The 18914-nt window shown below is 45.6% G+C and overlaps 1 protein-coding gene across 5 annotated transcripts in view; it reads right to left on the reverse strand.

Moving 5' to 3' along the window:
- The window catches only part of UBN2 (ubinuclein 2), a 100035-nt gene that overhangs the window by 43463 nt on the left and 37658 nt on the right, over positions 1–18914 (reverse strand). For all 5 annotated transcript variants that reach the window (XM_039335630.1, XM_039335629.1, XM_039335628.1 and 2 more), the window contains exons 12-14: positions 14023–14073; positions 13020–13062; positions 2578–4101 (exon numbers count right to left, since the gene is read on the reverse strand). In XM_039335630.1, the coding sequence (XP_039191564.1) occupies positions 2578–4101; positions 13020–13062; positions 14023–14073 (1618 nt within the window). The remainder of the gene's footprint in view (positions 1–2577; positions 4102–13019; positions 13063–14022; positions 14074–18914) is intronic.

Here is an 18914-nt window from a genome sequence, read left to right on the forward strand (position 1 = left end):
TTTTATTATATAATACCAGAAAAGATTAATAAACAAAGCCTATATTTGATTTTACACGTCACTACAGCGGCAAGAATAATATTTGCGCAACATTGGAAAAATGAAGGAATATCATCAGATGAAGTACTAGATATACGCAGAGATTGAAAGACTGACCATGAGACTGAAAGAAAAGAAACAGAATATTATCAAACTTGGGACTTATTTTACCGATGGTTAGAGAAAGAATAAAGGATTAGGAATTAAGTATGTATTAGTGTATTTAAACCCAGACAGCATGTTGGTTGAAAAATTATTATTGTATGTATGGAAAAAATCAATACAATCTTATAAATAAAAAAAAAACCACAATCATTTGCCTCATTTGAGACAGTGATGAGTCTGCACATAGATAGGAAGTTGAACAACTGGCCCTGTGGTGCAGCTGGAACCATCTGGAGTTGAACATGTTTGAAACTGTAGACATGAGAGAAGATTTCAGGAGTAGCCCTTCTATTATACCACCTCTTCCTACTTTTTGGTTCTGCACACTGACTTTGGCGGTGGCTTTGGTGGCGGGGTGGAATGGTTTCACCTAAATCCCATGCATGCACAAATATCCAGTGGTGGGATTCAGCCGGTTTGAACCACTTTGGCAGAACCGGTAGCTAATTTTGTGTTGCCCAGGCCCAGAATGGACTTCTGGAAGTGGCATTCACACAGAGAACCCGTTGTTCACATATTTGAATCCCACCACTGGAAATATCCCCTTTGACTGTGAGAAGTAGAAAGAGAAAACTTAGCAAGTCTTGGACAAATAAAGAGAAGGTGTTTTGATTCTTATATAGTTTCAATTTAGTCTGCAATGGAGTACTTACTTTAGCCAATTTGTGAGTCTTTTTTCAAGAAGGAAGACATGAATAATCAGTTATTATGTGATAAACTGAGATATTCACCTGAGTAGATGGGGGGAGAGGAAATGAAAGCATTTAAAAGAGGCATTCTTGACAGCTGCAACCAAAGGAGAAATGAAAATTCTACTTCCTTCTAGCTAAACTCATAGGATGGAAGGAGGGATTGGAAATCTCATATGCTTCAAAAGCTGAAGAAATAGAAGATGGACACAATACATTCCAGCCATTCATGACCAAGAAAAGATTTAACTTCAAAGGAAATAGGAAGAAGAAAATAGAAAGGTGTCATAAGGGCTGAATTTTGCAATTCAAGATTCAGAAAAAGAGAGATACACATAAAAATATTTCATCTATGTCCAAATATCCATGAACTCAGAAGGCAGGAAGAAAAAGTCTAGAGTTTGAATTCTAGAGTACACACCTATACATTTATTTCTTCACACTGTAAAGAACAAATCATTTGTTATATACTGTATACCAACACATTTAATTCTTGTCTTCAATAAAAATTCTACTTTAGCTATCGTACCTGAGAGTCTTCTGCCAAGTTTAGCCAATTGCTAAATAAAGGGTTAAGTGCTCTGGAGACCTGAGATTTATTGCTCTGTCCTGGTATAAAGCTTGACAGCAACTATGTTAAATGTTGTTATTCAATAAAGGTGCATACTTTAGGAAATGTTGGTCAACTGAGTATAACATTTTTTTTATGAAGGCAGTGACAGCCCATTTCTACAATATTGCCCAAAAAATTGCATGGATGTGTTCGTGTAATTATTACTGAGTCACGTTTGACTCAAGAGTGCTTTTATTTTTACTTAAAAACTATTAAGATACCCTATTTATACACACAAAGAAGAACACATACATTTCTTTATCTAGCCCCAAGAAACAGAAAGGAAAAATATCAAAAAGAGTTAGGTTGGAGGGATAGTTACACAAGAAAATGAATGAAAGTGAAGCAAAGATAAGGAAACCTAATAGGAATGAGGCAAGAAGTGGTTAACTAGAAAGGGAAGGAAATAAAAGGGGGAAAAAGCTCAGTTTAAGCATCACAAAAAGGAATAGGTTTACCAGCCAAACAACTCTTCTCAAGCAGCTATAATTTTCAAGGGGTTAGGGTTATTCTATAAAGTAATTCACCCATCTAAATTATTGCATTATTGCTTTTCTAGTAATTTATTCCGCATGGTGTTTATAACAATCACAATAAAAAAAGTCTTAAGATACAAATAAATATACTAGAAATTATTTTTGGTTTTTACGTATTACATCCCAGAGTGTCGGTTATCATAAAATGCTATAAATAAAGTTGATTTATAATAAATTCTATCTTCTAGTAGCTATAGGAATATTAATAAACACAACTCTGATTTGTATTTACAAGTAATCCTTAGTGTTTTTTAAAAACTTTTTGCCTTAATGTTAAATAAAAACTCACCCATTATGGGGCACTATGTATGAACCTGGCCATTATAACTTGTTTAACAAACTATACCTTAAATATGTAACTGCATCAAAACAGACATTTAGGGTTCAATATTTTCCTTGAAGTAAATCCTATTACACTGAATGGACTTATTTCTAAATCCACACACTTTTGCATTCATTATTACAGTTCACAATTTAATAGTCCCTATATACAGTTATATTATATCTTAAGTTCAGTTTCAGATTCGGTACATACCTGTACACTGGCTGGTATAACTGTAGACCCTGAGGCAGAAGATGGTCTATGTGGAGTTGATAACTGTTTAGTAGCACCCTGTGCTCCACTTCCTGCTGCTCCAGAGGGATTAGTCCTACTAGCCCCACTTGAATTTAAGCCGCTTCCCCTATTGATAGGTACATTTAATCCAACTCCACTCATGTTATTTTTGCCAGAAGTTCCAGAGGCAGAGGAACTGGATAATTTAGAAAGGGCTTGAGGATTCTTTGCTGGTTGAAGGCCTGAGGTTCGGTTAGAAGAAAGTAAATTTATTGTGGAAGATTGTCGGTTGACACTTACTCCACTGGACTGTTTATGAAGGGAATTGTTGGGGTGACTGTTCTGGGTTATTAGTGTACTTGGACTGGAAGAACTGGAGGAGGATGTGGGCTTGGTTGTAGAGGTGGTCTTAGATGAGGGAAGTTTAAGAGATGCAGTAGGTTTGGATGTTAGAGAAGGCTTGGGTGCTGGGGGTTTGGGAGAGGCAGCTGGCTTAGGAGAGGGAACCATGGAGAAAGGAGGCTTGAAACCCTGGGCAGAAATGTGTGATACCATGGCCTTGGCCAAATAATTACTAGAGGTAGAGGTGCTGGATGTTGTCCGAGACACAAGTGGGTGGACCATTTGGGAACTCCCAGAAGTGGCATTAGACAAAGGAAGGCGGTATACTACTGGTTTATCTGAAGTCTTGGTTACTGGGGAAGAACAGGCAAGTTTGGGATTGCTACTTAATTTTACCACAGGATTGGTTTGAGATTTACTAATAGTAACTTGCAGAGGAGACACATATTTTTGTTGGGCAATGGACTGCTGGTGAACTTTTGCCACTTGTACTGTTGAGGAGCCACAGTTTTGGACTTCTGAGGAGGTTACAAGCACAACTGTATCCTTTGGCCTTTGTGAAGTAGGAGAAGCTGTAGCTTGCCCTTTACAGGAGGAAGAAATATGGGTCTGGGAAGAAGCAGCTTGTATTTGACTTGACCTCTGTAACCCTTGCTGCAGAAGCTTGGCAGGCAATGGTTCCAAGGAAACCTTAGGATTTTGAATTGAAGATCCAGCAATAAGGCCTGAAGAGATACCAGTCTGAAGCAAATCCTGGGATTTCTTTGGTACCGGTCCTGTGTGTCCAGCTATAAGACTTGATGAATGTTGTGTTTGAACAGCCTCTATCTTTTTTGAGGATGACAGAGGCAATTTGCTCATTATGCTTGCCAACTTCTCTTCTCTTAGCCCTGTCCGAGGTCTTGAAGCACATGTGTCCACAGGGGACACAACAGAAGAACTCTTGACTCCATTATTAATAGCAGCCAGAGCATCAGAAACAGAATCCAGTGAAGGCGGATTAAATGACAGATCTTCATCTAGTGAATCATCTAGGCAAATTGTCTCTGGAGCTGAAATACAACTGGTTACAGCATTGATAGGTGTGCTAGTACTTGAAGCAGGAACACAAGCTGAAGCAAAAGGGGGACATGCTCTCTGCTCCTTCTTTGGACTAGAGTCCTAGTGTAAAAAGAGAGAAAAATGAAATTGTTTTTGAATTCTGCTAGCAGTGATGTTTCCTAGTTTGTGTAACGAAACATCTGCAAGAAAACAACCAAGTTCAAAGAGCACCAAGGACCCCTTATTTCAACCCTGAGCTACAAATATTCTCCTTTATTGAAAACAGCTCTTTATAAAACAAAGGATTCTGTGGAGAGAAGGAAAAAAAAAGAAAAGAAAACAGCACAATGTATTTTACAATCTGTTTCTCGCTGAAATCTATTGGGTATGCTTTATTCTAAAGTAGAAAAATCTTTCTTTCTCAGGCAAAAAGCAAATCTTAAAAAATAGTTAAAGCAAGTATATGGCTTGATCAGTCTGACCTGATTTTATTTCAATGATAATGATTCACATTTTTATATTATACATATACAGCTTTCATGTTACTTACATGGAATATCCATTAAAAAAGCAAGGGATAAAATTAAAGACCAAATGGCATGCAAATAGCAACAAACATGATGTTTTACTTTAGGTATACCTAATATTCTAAATTTAGGGGGGTAAAATTTAAAATGGTGTAGTTATGAACCAAAAAAGAAAAACCTATGATTTACCACATTGCTAAATTGTAGTACCCAACAACTGCAGCCACTATGGCCAATGGTGAAGGGTATTGAAATGATAGTTCAGCAATATCTGGAGGGCTATAGATCAGACATGTCAAACTCGTAGCATCACGTGATGTCGTGCAACATATTGGGATGGTTTTGCCATTGCCGGCAATGGGGTGGGTGCAGCTTCCGGATGATGCATCCGGCCCATGGGCCGGCAGTTTGGCACGCCTGCTATAGATTATCCATCCCAATTCCAAAGTCTCTGTTCAATCTTAATGTTTTTTTCATCAACTAAGAAGAGTTTTGCAAAAAATAACATAACTGGAATAGAAATGCCTGCACCAGGGAAAAATTGATAGTGGGGAAATGGCTAAGAATCTACTATATCTCTCTTTGATTTTTTAATTCCTGTCCTTATCTGTTTACCTTAGATTGTACAGGTTTGATTTTTTAGGCCCATTTTTTGAAAACACAAACCTGCTACCATCATATGGATTTGGACTTAATGATCACTCAAATTAAAATAACAGCACTTATTTCCAGAATGCTCATGACATCACATTGTCCATATTATTGTTTGAACATAGATCTTTCCTAATTTGCTTCATCCTTAAAGCTTAAATATTGTAACAAAAGTTGCACTAGTCAACTAGCATCTAGGCAGTTCCAGTCATTGGATACACAGCTGGAATAATGGACTGAACTCAAGTAGAACTAAAAACTCTGGATAAGTAGCCCAGAAAAATGACATTATTCATGCATGAGTCATTCATGCAGCAGTGTTGATAGACTCTGCCTACCAAGGAGCATAGATGGGCATGGAATCTTGCAAGAATACCAGACAGTTGAAGAAAAAAAAAGGGCATTGGAAGAATATCTAAAGGATAGTAAAGAAGATGCACTGAGGTTAGTACACTATGAAGGCTTACTGAGTACTGGAGAGACCAAACTGGCCTACTAGAAACACCAAATGAAGATTAAAAAAGAGCGATGGCAAGGCAAAGTATTACATGGCCAATACATAAAAAAACAGCAGGAAAAGAATAATAAGACCTGGCAATGACTAAGAGCAGGAAAGTTGAAGAAAGAGACTGAGGGGTTAATTCTTAAGAAAAATATATACAGAACCAGAATTGAGAAGGTAGCAACAGACAACAAGTACCATCTTTGCAAAGAAGTTGAAGAAAGAGTAGATCACTTAGTTATCTGCTGTAAGAAGATTGCACAGACTGACTACAGACAATGGCATAACAAAATAGCAACAATGGTACACTGGAATATCTGCAAGAAATACCATTCACCTGCAAGCAAGAACTAGTGGGTCCACAAAACAAGCAAAGCAATAAAAAATGAAGAAGCTAAACTGTTCTGGGATTTAAAATTCTAACAGATATGCGCCTGCCACTTTGGACTTGAGTGTAGTAAAAACAACTGCGACCATCAAGTTGAGAAAGTTTTGGAAAATGAGTGAGTTAAGATCCTGAGGGTCTTTAAGATCCAAACAGACAAGCATCTTGCTCATAATATCCCTATAGAAAAGTTACTGAAAAGGGGCGTTGTCTTACCTGAACGCCTTTTCTCAGCATGGAGATGGAGAATCCACCAATGGGTTTAGACTGTATTCTTGCCCAATCAGATCAAGTCAGCCAAAGTTGCCATGCCCGTCCTGGACTATAGAGATCCCAGTCTTGACGTGAGCGTAGCCATTGACTGACAGCAAGACATTGTGGCTCACTAAACTAAGACTAACCCTAGGCCTAGATGACCTACAAGGGTGTGAGTGGATTCTCCATCTCCGTGCTGAGAAAAGATGTTCAGGTAAGACAACAATCCTTCTCCAGCACTGGAGATGGAGAATCCACCAATGGGACATACCAAAGCCTATTGTCCCTGAGGGTGGGAAGTAGACCGGTCCGGTGTGGCACTTTGATGAATAACTTGTTGGAGAACCCTCCTACTGGCCGAGGCAAACCTATCGATTTTGTAGTGCTGTATGAAAGGAGATGGTGAAGACCATGTGGCCGCTCTGTAGACGTCCTCAATGGACGCCTGAGTGGCCCAGGCCGTAGAAGTAGCTGCACTCTATGTAGAGTGAGCTGTAATCCGTTGTGGAACCGGCAATGACTCAGCCTGATATGCCCCGGCAATGCACGCCCTAATCCACCTGCCAATTGTGGAAGAGGAAACCTTCCGACTCCTGGAGGAAGGATGGAAGGATACAAAGAAGGCCTCTGATTTGCGTCACGCCGCTGTCCATGAAATATAGTACCGGAGCGCTCTGCGGACATCCATGCTATGCCATTGCCATTCCAGAGCATGCGATGGGTTAGGGCAAAAATCTGGGAGCACTATTTCCTGGGCTCTATGAAATAGTGAATTGACCTTTGGAAGGAAAGTAAGGTCGAGGCGAAGGAGCACTTGATCCTGGTGGAAAATGCATAGGTTATCCTGGATTGAGAGCGCTGCCAATTCGGAAATACGTCGTGCCGACGTGATTGCCACTAGGAATGCCACTTTGTGGGACGGGTAACGAACGTCGCACGACTTTAGGGGCTCAAAGGGCAACTTGGTCAGAGCCCGAAGGACCCGTGGTAGCTCCCATGAAGGGTACCTGTGCACTGTAGGGGGTCTGGTGTTAGCGGCCCCCTTAAGGAATGAGCGGAGTAAGGGGTGATGTCCCAATGACCCCACGGAGTCACAGGTGAGGACTGTGGAAAAAGCAGCTATCTGTCTGTGTGATGTGTTTGGAGCTAAGCCCCTCTCCAGACCAGAAGGACATGGGGGATCGTGAGTTCCAAGAGTGACAAGTGTCGACCTGAGCACCAGGAGCAAAAGTTCTTCCATGTGGCCTCGTAAATACAGTTTGTGGAAGAGCAACAGGAAGCCTGGATTACCGTAATGACCCCTGGTGAGCAAAGTTCCCATAACCAGATTGAGCGCTCAAGTGCCAGATGGCTAACTGGAGCCATTGGCGTTCCGGATGGAGAATGGTCCCCTGGCTGAGCAAGACCCGGTCCAAAGGAATCCGCCATGGAACTGCAAGGGAGAGGCTCATCAGATCGGCGAACCAAGGCCTCCTTGGCCAATAAGGGGCCACTAGGAGTATCTCCGCTCGCTCCCGAAGAAGCTTGCGTATTGCCGCCAGGAGAAGAGGTAGAGGGGGGAAGGCATAAAGCAGACCCTGCAGCCATGGGCTCCGAAGAGCATCCGTCTGTTCCACCCCTGGAGATGGAAACCAGGAGAAGAATCGAGGCAGCTGGGCATTGGACGGGGACGCAAAGAGATCCAAATGCGGTAGGCCGAAACAGTGACAGATTTCTCTGAACACCCTCGGGTGGAGGTGCCACTCTGAGTGATCTACCGATGCCCTGCTCAGAAGGTCGGCCTGAGTATTTGCCTCCCCTGAAATATGATCGGCCTTGATGGAGGCCAGATTGTGTTCTCCCCAGGAGCCCAGTAAGAGCGACTCAGTCAACAGAATCCAAGATCGGGTGCCCCCCTGTCAGTTTACATGAGCCTTGGCAGCCACATTGTCCATGAGGACCAGTATGTGGCGCCTTGTCACCAGGCTGTGAAAGTGGCGGAGGGCTAGATGTATGGCCTATAGCTCCAGCCAATTTATGTTGTGACGAAGGTCTGAGTGGGGCCAACGGCCCTGTGCCCACTGCGAGTGAAGGTGCGCTCCCCAGCCGAACAGGCTGGCATCGGTTGTTAGCACTATCCGATCTGGCTCATTGAAGTATGACCCTTTGAGCATGGCGGGCGATACCGTCCACATGAGGGAGCGCGATACCTGAGGTGGGAGTCTCACCCTTCGTTGGGAGGCACTGAGGTTCTGCCTCTGGAAGGGGAACAAGAACCACTGCAGTTCCTTGGAGTGAAGCCTGGACCACGGGACGATCACTTTGGCTGAGATCATCTTCCCTAACAATTGAGAGAGACTGGCCAATGTTACTGTCCGACCCCTGCGTAATTGGAGGACTGACTCCCTTATGCTGTCCCGGCGTTCTTGAGATAAATACACCTCGCACTCCACCATGTCTATGATGGTCCCAAGGTGTAACAGCCTTGTTGTGGGAACCATATGGCTCTTGGGGAAATTTACAGAGAACCCGTGATCCTGGAACAGCTTTACTACCAGTTCAAGGTCCGCTATGGCGGACTGGGTGGACAATGACTGAATTAATATGTCGTCCAAGTAATATTAGATTCTGACTGGTACCATCCTTAACTGAGCTGCTAGAACTGCCAGGATCTTGGTAAATACCCTGGGAGCCGATGATAGGCCAAATGGTAGTGCCCTGTACTGAAAATGATGCCCCTTGTGAGCGAATCTTAGAAACCGGCGGTAGTCGAGAAAAATGGGGATATGAAGGTATGCTTCCATGAGGTCGACAGACGTCAGGAAGTCCCCTTTTCTTACGCTTCCCAAGATGGAATGGAGTGTTTGCATCTTGAATTTGCAGTATGCAAGATGATAATTCAAGCCCTTGAGATCTAAAATGGCTCTCCATCCCCCCGATGCCTTGGGGACGACAAAGAGGATGAAATAAAATCCCCGACCTCTCTGGTCCGCTGGCACCGGTTCTATGGCCCGTATATTTAGTAGATGTTGGATGGCTTCGTTCATTAGTCTTTTCTTTGTTCGATTCTGGGGGTATGGGCAAGAGAGAAATCGATTTGGGGGGTTGGAGATTAACTCCAGGGAAAGGCCGTCACGTACGGTGTTGAGTACCCATGCGTCCATGGTGGTGGCCTCCCACTGGTGGGCAAAAAGAGAGAGCCTGCCCCCTATGGGAGGGACCGCTGGAGAGTCACCTGGCGCGTGGAATGGTCGGCCATTCCTGCAAAAGGGTCACTTGCCCTGAAATTGCTGTCTAGGTCTGTCCGCCTGCCTATCCTGTCTGTCCTGCCTGGCCGGGAAAGGGCAGATGGGTTGAGTGTAGTTATACCTAGCCCCTGCACGAAAAGACTGTCTTCTCGGATAATAATTGGACCGTTTGTCTGATTTCTTAAGGAGGTGATTAAGGACTTTGCACTTATCCTTATTTTCAGTGAGATAAGGATTCAAAGCGTCTCCAAACAATTTACCTCCCTGATATGGAGCTGCCGACAGATACCACTTGGACTTGGCATCGGCGTGCCAGTGTTTCAACCAAAACATACAGCACCCAGTGACGCTGGACGCCATAGCTCTTGAGAAAAATATGGCGGCTTGGAGAGTGGCATCTGACGCATACTCAATGGCTGCCACCATCTTGCTAAGATCCTGGTGTGTGTGGATATCCTCCGCTGAAATACAGGCCTGGAGCTGCCTGAGCCAGCGAAGGGTGGATCTATTAAAGAAGGATGGAGGTGGCCACCCTAATGGCCCATGCAGCCGCTTGGTGCGTCCTGCGATAGGCGAGTTCGCACTTACGGTCCTCGGCTTTGAGAGCCTCAGAGACATCCCCAGGGATGGCGGTGGGAGATACTAGGGGGATGAATCGTTCGTCCACTGCGGGCACTTCCAGGGCCTCCTCCAGATCCTTGGCCATGTTGTATAGTTTTTTTATCAGTGTTACCTGGGAGGGGAAGGGAGGCCAGAGATGTCCACTGTTTTCGGACTGCATTCAGGAACATGGGGGGACAAGGGATGCGGTGTTGAGCTGCCACCGGTTCAGTGAAGTTTGGGTCCACCTCCGAATCTGGGGAAACAGTGGTTGTTGTTGAGGAAGGATCAGGCCCCTAGATGGGCTGTGGATGTGGCCTTGTGGAGTAAAGGGACAAAGAAGGAAGAGTTGAAGAGGCCGCTAAATGAAGGGGCTTCAGGAGGAAGCTCCTCCTCCTCAGACATTGGAATCCCCTGTTCAATGTCATGTTCGCGAAGGGATGAGCCCTCAGAGTAAGTGGACCCAAACGGGGAAGAAGGAGCGTAATAGGTTTCAGGAACCGGTTGATGAGTAGGGAGATGAGCGACGGCCACTGGTCTAGGAGTTTGCGCTCTGGCCTCCAGAGTGCGGTCTACTGCTTGCGCAATCAGTAAGGCTAGACAGTCCTCCGTAGGGAGGAGAACAGGCTCACTTGGCTGAAGCCCAGCCGCAGTAGGGGTGAAGGTAGCCTCGGGGGTCCCGTGTAGCAGCAGGTTGGGAAATGGGACGAGCTTGGTCCGTATCACATGGTGCAGGGGAAGGTAAGGGTTCCCCTATCGACCATATTTCTAGGGGAGAGGTGGGGGCCCCCAGTGGTAAGTCAAAAGGGGAACCTTTGGCTAGAGAGGTCTCTAATCTGGCTATTTTCTGTGCCCTTGAAAATTCCTTTTCTGGAGCTTGGTGTCTCCGGCTGACCTGCTTTTCAGCTCTCTTGGAGTTCTTGGCAGTAGTTCTGACCTTGGTTTTAGTTGCAGTCTTGTCAGCGCCCTCCAGACCAGATGGATTAGGATTCGTTGGAGCCGATGAAGACGGCAAAACGCCCTTTGAGGAAGGCACAGAATCCTCCATTCTCTGATAACACAGGAGCACGATAGGGTACCCCTGGTATCCAGAGAGTATTGTACACTGGGTAAGGAAAGGCGCACTATTGGGGACGCCTGGAATCCAGGTAAAGCTGCTGAGTGGATAAGGACAGGCGCATGACAGGGGACGCCTGGAATCCAAATATAGCAGTTGTATGGATAAGGACAGACACACTACCAGGGGCGCCTGGAATCCGTATAGAGCTGATGTGGATAAGGACAGGCGCACTACAGGGGGTGCCTGGAATCCAGATGAAAATTAATTGTGCGTATGACAACAGGTGCACGGTAAGGTACGCCTGTAATTTAGCGACCCCAGTCACGCTGGGTTAAGTGTTATGAGCAAGGTGGGGCTGGGAGACACCAAACCTGAAAAAAGGGCCAAAAAGCCTGGCTAATTAAGAAGGCCTGTAAGATCCTAAGTGTGACAAAGACCCTGGGAGGCTGAGGCCGGACCAGAATAGTTCTCTAAGAAAGCTTGGAGACTCTGTTGTAAAACAGGATAGCAGGCCTCAATTGAAAACTAGGCCTATCTGGTGCACAAAATGGCAGCCATCTCCCAAGATGGCGGCCATCTCCCAGGATCCCCTTCCTTATAACAACCCAGTTCGAATCTCCCCCAAGTCAGGAATTGAGAATAAATTCTGAAGTTCCTGAATGGGAAAGAAAGAGAGATTTCACTAATGGGAAGGCAAATTTTGTGCTGAATACAGCACTACGCAGCAAACTGGGAAGATGGAAAATCCACCAATAGAGATTGTACCTGCCTAAGAGCCAAACTTGCATGTCTGTCCTGGGCGAAATCAAGTCAAGACTGGGATCTCTATGGTCCAGGACGGGCGTGGCAACTTTGGCTGACTTGATCTGATTGGGCAGAAATACAGTCTAAACTCATTGGTGGATTCTCCATCTCCAGTGCTGGAGAAGGTTTAGGAAAAACAATTGGAAAAAATTACAAAATACCAGGACTTGCAGATTGAATTTGAAAGCTTATAGAAAAAGAAATCTGTTATTATATTGTGACTGGAGTCCTTGGAAAAATACCTAAAGGACTTTCTCAATATTTGGAAATATAGAATTTATCAGACCTCAATACTCTAATTTTACAAATAAAATCACTCTGTTTGGAACTGCCTATACTCTTAGAAGCTACCTTAATAATTTTTAGGTCCTTAGTTAGGACTTCAATTATTAAGTTTTTATAGTCTTAGACTGTGAATCTAAGTGTAGATTACTTCAACACAATTTATTATTATTATTGGTCCTTTGAAAGAACTTAATACATATGAAAACCAACACCAACAAAAGAACTGGCAGCTGTGACTGCATATTCTTGTGAATGGATAATAATTTATTTTCTATTTTCTAAAATAAAATAAAGCCACCATGCACTTGTCAGCATATAGAAAATTGCAAAGCTATAAATATTCTGGTAGAGTTGATTACTGTAGGTCCTTGGAGAGGACTCAATAGGTGATCAAAAATGCCAAATCCTATCCAAATATCTGGCTGACTGTACAAGCAACCATAATAATTTATTATTCTTGTATACCACCCAGCCAGTGGTGGTATTCAGCCATTTCGCACCACTTCGCCAGAACCAGTAGCTAATTTTTTATTGCCCAGGCCCAGAATGGACTTCCGGAAGCGGCATCCACACAGAGAACTGGTTGTTCACATGTTTGAATCCCACCATTGTACCCAACTAACAATGAGTGGCCCACAGCAATCAAGCAAAGCAGCTACAATAAAATACTTCACTGAAATGTTGTTCTATTTAGTATATTTCAGACTATTATTTCTTCATTTATAAGTAATTAATTATTTACCTTTCCTTTGGGTTTAGGTGCCAGAATCACCTTCTTCTTTGTTCTAAAGAGGACAGTGCAAAGATAATTATAACAATATCTGTAATTTTTATTCAAGCACTAGGTCCTGTTGAAAATTTACTGCTATAATTTTACTGCTAGAGAGAAGGCTAACTAAATCTAGAATATGCACATTGAAACCAGCATGTGAAAACAGCTTATTTAAATTCAGGATTTTTAGCAAGTGACTCTTGCAGAGGTGGTGCCACTTTGAACAACAAGCATTATACCAGGTTATACCCAGAATAATTAGAAATGCTTCTGAAAACAAGGCAAGACAATATTCAGGGAAAATAGTACATGCACTGGAGATTAATGGCCTTTCCCTAAAAAAGTTATTCCATAGTTTCGATGATATCACTGGGAATATTCAAATAGGTAAGCTAAGTCTTTCACAGAAAGATTACTTTGCTGGATTTTGAGTAATTACAGCATGAAGGAGAACAAACCACTAGAGAAGATAGCTTTATATGTCTGCTTTTCATATAAACCAATTCTACGGCAGCAGCACCCCCCACAAATATAACTGGGAGTAAGAATATGCATGAATATCTAGTAGCAGTTGGTTTGAAATATAGTATCATGTGGTGTTTGGAAATCTTGACAAGTGGGTCTTCATGATTTTAAAAATGTAAAAAAAATCAATAATAATTTCTGACAGCCAAGTAGCAGTGTTATATGTTTAATATTACTATACTATTTGCTGCAGAAGTTGTTTTCATATTAAAGCATAATTTCATATGTTTAAGGAAATGTACTGCATGCTACCTGTTCGCAAAATTCTTATTTTTAGATATGTCAAGAATAAACCATAATAATTAGAATTTTGAATTTCTATTACCAATGGAATTACAATCTAAACAATAACTATTGTAATAAACATAAATTATTATGAAATTCAGACAATCATGATTAAAGAATTGCAGATAAATAGGAAAAGTATATATATTGATGTTATACTCACAGAGCAGATGTAAGATGATTATGAACACTTCGGCTTTCTTTAAAGAGCATCCTGTAGAGAGACATGTGGAGAAGAAATAATTGTAATTTATCAAATTTATTAATTATTTCTCAGAGATCATTTTATGTACTCATTTATGTATACACCTGCTTAGCAGAAGAAGGTGGCTGAAGACAAATATACTCAAAAATTACAATTTGATAGCCTTCCGCAATATAGGCCACAGCAGGTGGCTGCAGCAAGCAAACCATAAAAATAATCACTTATAAATATCTTATGAAGGATCATCTATAGATGACAAACAATAATTAAATCAGACCATATGAAACAGGCTGCAGTATAAAAATTAAATTTGTCTTTATTAATTTGTTACATCTGTACATCATCCTAAAAGTTCTGTGAAGCTCAATTACATAAAATCCACCCACAACTATCAATAAAAACTAAACTGCAACATAATAAAATCACAAATGGTGAAATCTTTTTATATCTGCAAAATAGTGATTATATCAAAATTTCCCTCAATACAGTTAGTCCTCGAGTTACAAATGTAATAAAGCCTGCCCATTCCATTCATAACTTGAGGATTCGGATGAGTGAATCTCGTATCTTGAACACAATTCACTCCCACCTTTTGCCCACACATTCGCTAATGCGTGGGCGAATGCATGGCTCATTAAATGAACATGAGGTATCTCAGGGTGGGGAAGGCTATGGGGGGTCCTAGTGTTTCCGACCACTCAAGGCCTCCCCCAACCCATTGAAATACCTCATGCTCCCTCCCCTGGGGCCCACAATTGCTCCCCCCACTTACCTTGTGAAGATCTGTCTCTTTTGCAGCCTGTTTCTTTCTCTGCTCCTGGTAAGAGCAGAGCGAGGCCTCCAAGGCCCAGAATGGACCTCTGGAAGCACGTGGCCGCCTCCCACTGCTTCCATTCTGGGCCTCTGAGGCCTGCACAAGGCCTCTGAGGCCCAGAACAGGCCCACTGAAGTACCCCCCCCCAGCATCCTTTCCGGCTGGCAGCAGCCTGGAACAGGCCTTTGATGCCTGGAAATAACATCGGGGACATTTCAGCGGGGCTCTGAAGGCTCGATCCAGGCGTCGGAGGCCTTTTCTGAGCTGCTGCTGCTCAGAAAGGAGGCCCAGAACAGACACCAAGGAAGACTTTTGCATGCCTCTGGAGGTCCGTTCTCCCCCGGCTTCTGTTCCGTTCTCTGTTGCAGAGAACACAGGCCTAAATTACTGTAAGATCACATGGGATCAGTAACGTGAGATCTCGCGTGACTGATCTTGTGTAATCTTGTGTTACTTTAGGCCTCCATTCTCTGCAAATGCACTGAAGGAAGCAGTGAAACACCCAAGAAAGCAAAGGATCTCTTGTTCTTTGTAAGGAGAGTATCCATAGGCCTAGTGCCTAGGGCAGTGGTGGTGAATCTATGGCACACGTGCCATAGGCGGCACTCAGAGCCTTTGCTGTGGGCATGCGCATTGTCGTCCCAGGAGAGTTTGCCAGAGTAGCGAGCATGTGGCATTTGGAAGCGACGTGGCAGGAAGTTAGCGAGCAAGCAATGTTGATCCCCAGGGATGCCCCAGAGATAGCGAGAGACTGGCCCCCATCAGTCCGGCGGCCCCCAAGGCATGCACACAGAAGGCGGTGAATGCATGGGGGCTGAAAGCATCCGGCAACAGCCCATTGTGAATAGTGGGCCGTCCCTCCAGCAGCAGCGCTGCAGCAGCACTAACAGCACACAGAGTTGGGGGAGCACGTGATGTGGCCTGTGGGCCAGGTGCTCTGGGCAGCGGCGGCAGCCTAATGGACCTGTATGAGCTGCTGGCAGCAGCAGCCCGAGGTGGGGCCAAGGTGCGTTGGGTGCACAAGGGGAACAGGTTCCACGCATGGGCCAAGATGACCAGCAGTGACCTGCTCTCCAACCGCAAGCAAAAACAGATGGGACAGAGTAAGCGCATCTGGCAGTCTGCATCATGTGCATCCCCCCTCCCCTACACCGCCTGCTGCTGGAGGGCTGGTCCAGTATTGGCAGCGGGCTGCAGAGCCCCAGAATGCGCTGGTCAAGGGGCTGGCAGTCTGTGGCTGCTGACGGACAGCGTCAGCCCCCATGTGCTTGCTGGCTTCTGTGTGCGGCGGCCGATGGTGTCAGGCAGCAGCCACCCCTGCCCCTGCCTCGCCTTGCCCTATGGCAATGGCACCGCCGCCTTGCCCTCTACCTCACCCCATAGGACGAGCCTCCTGCCCACTGCCCCATTTAGCAGAGACCCCCTGGATTAAAGGTGGGTTTTAAACAATTTAACAACCGGTTCTCTGCTTCACCTTTCCTCCACTTTGGTCGGGGTGGGCTGCTCAAGAAGTCGGCTGAGGTGGGGGCAAGAGGTCCACGGGGGGGGGGGCAGGAGGGTATGGTTGGAGGCAGCTGCAGGAGTCTTAGAATGGGATGGGTGCAGGAGGGTGGGGGGATCAGCAGGTCCCAGCTGGGGGAAGGGGAGGTGGTCGGGCTAGGGAGGCAGGAGGGCCAGGATGCCTCCATGGTGGAAAGCTGTGCCCCTGCCGGCCAAGCCTCTCATCCACACCACGGTCACGTAGGATTGTGTAGAAGGGGGCTGGAGGGGAAGTGGATGGCAGGGAGGGAATCAGAGTAGCTGCCGTCTCCTTTCCATAGTGCAGCCCCATTGGTATGGGCAGAGACAGCTGGAAGTGGGTCTTCACCCTGGCCAGGCCCCATCAGCTCAGCGCCTCTGACAGGGGTGGCGGCTGCGGCTGCTCCTAGCCCATTGACCAGCTGGCCATGCAGGGAAGCAGGAGGAAGTGGTGGTGGCAATCCCTGCATTGCCAGGCCCAGCCAGTAGCAGCTCCAGAAGCAAAGCTGTGCCACCCATCCTCACACGGGTGGGGGCAGCGGTGGGGGAAGGCAGGCCCTGGCATGTGCCCACCCCTTGCTGCTGCCGCTCTGCATTGTCCCACGGGCCCTCGCTACTGCTGTCCCGGCAGATGCCGCACTGCAACAGGGAGAAGGCAGGCTGCCAGCTGGGCCTGGCGATACAGGGATCACTGCCGCCACCTGCTTCCCTGTATGGCCAGTAGATGGTGTGCTACGGTGCTTGGGCAACGCGCTGGGCTGGGTAAGAGGCGGCAGCATTGGCGATCCTGCATTGCCAGGCCCAGCCGGCAGCATGCCGTCTCCCTTCCACAGCATCTGCCAGGATGGCAGTGGCGAGGGGCCGGGGGCATACACAGGAAAATGCAGAGTGGCAGCGGCGAGCACGTGCCTGTCTTCTTCCTATGGAACCAAAGTTAGAGGGTGGGTGGCTGGAGAGAGGGATGGTTGGGGTTCTGTCTGCTTTATTACCAGCAGGCTATTAACAGGCATCCCGTTCCACTTCACAAAAAAAAACCTATTTTTTATTTTTAATGAAATAGTTCTGTGTTGACCCAGAGATGGATGGAGAGCACTTTTAAGTTTATGCATGTTGATAGCCTGCTGCGTTAATAAAGAAGGCAGAAACACAACTGTCCCTCTCTTCAATCAGCCATCCAGTAACTCGCTGAGGTCCCACATGGCAGATGCATCCCAGCATGGCTGGTTTCCCTCCCCCCCGTCTTGGCCTCGCAAGCTCTCCCTTGTTCCCGGGCACGACTCATTACAGCGCCTCCTCAGCTGTTGGCTGGCCGGCCAGCCAGCTCAAAGGCGGCTTGTCTGAATTGCTGGCGGCAGGCGAGGCGGGGGCTGCTTTTCGTCTTCTCCTCTGGACAACTTCAGCAGATCCTCCCTCACCTGCCCACCCACTCTTTTCCCTTTCACTCTCCTTCTGAGCCCACACAGCCACCGAAGTGGCAGGTGGAGCGCCAGAAAGCATTTCTCTGCCGCTGTGGAGTTGGAGATCTTGCCCCACCCGCCACCGCCCAGATGCCCTTGCTTCCCAAACCATTTTTTTTCTAACCTTCTTTCTAGTTCCTCCGTCACTTCCTTGATTACCATGTGCAGTTCCAGAAACAAAAGAAGTTTGTGGGACTAAAAAAAAAGTTCAATCAACTTGGTGAGATCTTTTTTTTCTGTGTGAGAAGTTGGATTTGATTGATTGAAAATGGCAGCGGAAGTGACAGAGGACCATGTCAGAGCTGGAAAGGTGTTGCATGGGTCCGATCGGAGGTGGGAGGGGGTGGCGTTTCTGCCATGCATCAACCAGTTCTCTGAACTCAAAAGAAATTAGCTACCAGTTCTACCGAACCGGTGTGAACTGGCTGAATCCCACCACTGCCCTGGATCTCCCCCAAACCTGCCCAGCTCCTACAGGCGTCCTCCCCATGAGCAACATTGAAGTGGCCATGCCCACGACTACTCCATCTGCCGTGACCACCACAGCCATGCCCACCCAGTGGGCCACGCCCCCACCCCCCTGAAGGCAGCACAATGCTGATGCAGCCCTGGCACTTTGCGATAAATAAGTGGGTTTTGGATTGCAGTTTGGTCATTTGGTCTCTGAAAGGTTCACCATCATTGGCCTAGGGAGACCTGGGGTGGGGGAGGGAGGGAAAAGCCAGGGTGAACGTTGAAGTGCTACTGTGGTTGTTCGTAAGGGTGAACAACTGCCATGGTGCGGCAACATTCATAATTTTGGGACTTTTTTGCAAACATTAGAGGGCACATCGAACGTTCACTAAGGGAACGCTTGTAACTCAGGTATTACCTGTAACCATAAATCTGATCCGAGGTTGGCAGATCTTCTTCCAAAAAGCTAATATTTTTGAAAGCTTTTACTCTAATTGCACAGTGGAAAGATCAAGTTAATACATCTTACAATTCAACATTTAAGAGTCCAAATATGCCTGCCTTGCACATTAAGATCCATTCAATTATTATCACACAATTCTGCAAGC

The sequence above is a fragment of the Crotalus tigris genome, unplaced genomic scaffold (genome assembly GCF_016545835.1).
Source record: "Crotalus tigris isolate CLP2741 ecotype Arizona unplaced genomic scaffold, ASM1654583v1 scf7180000017644.4837335, whole genome shotgun sequence".
Lineage (NCBI taxonomy): Eukaryota > Metazoa > Chordata > Lepidosauria > Squamata > Viperidae > Crotalus > Crotalus tigris.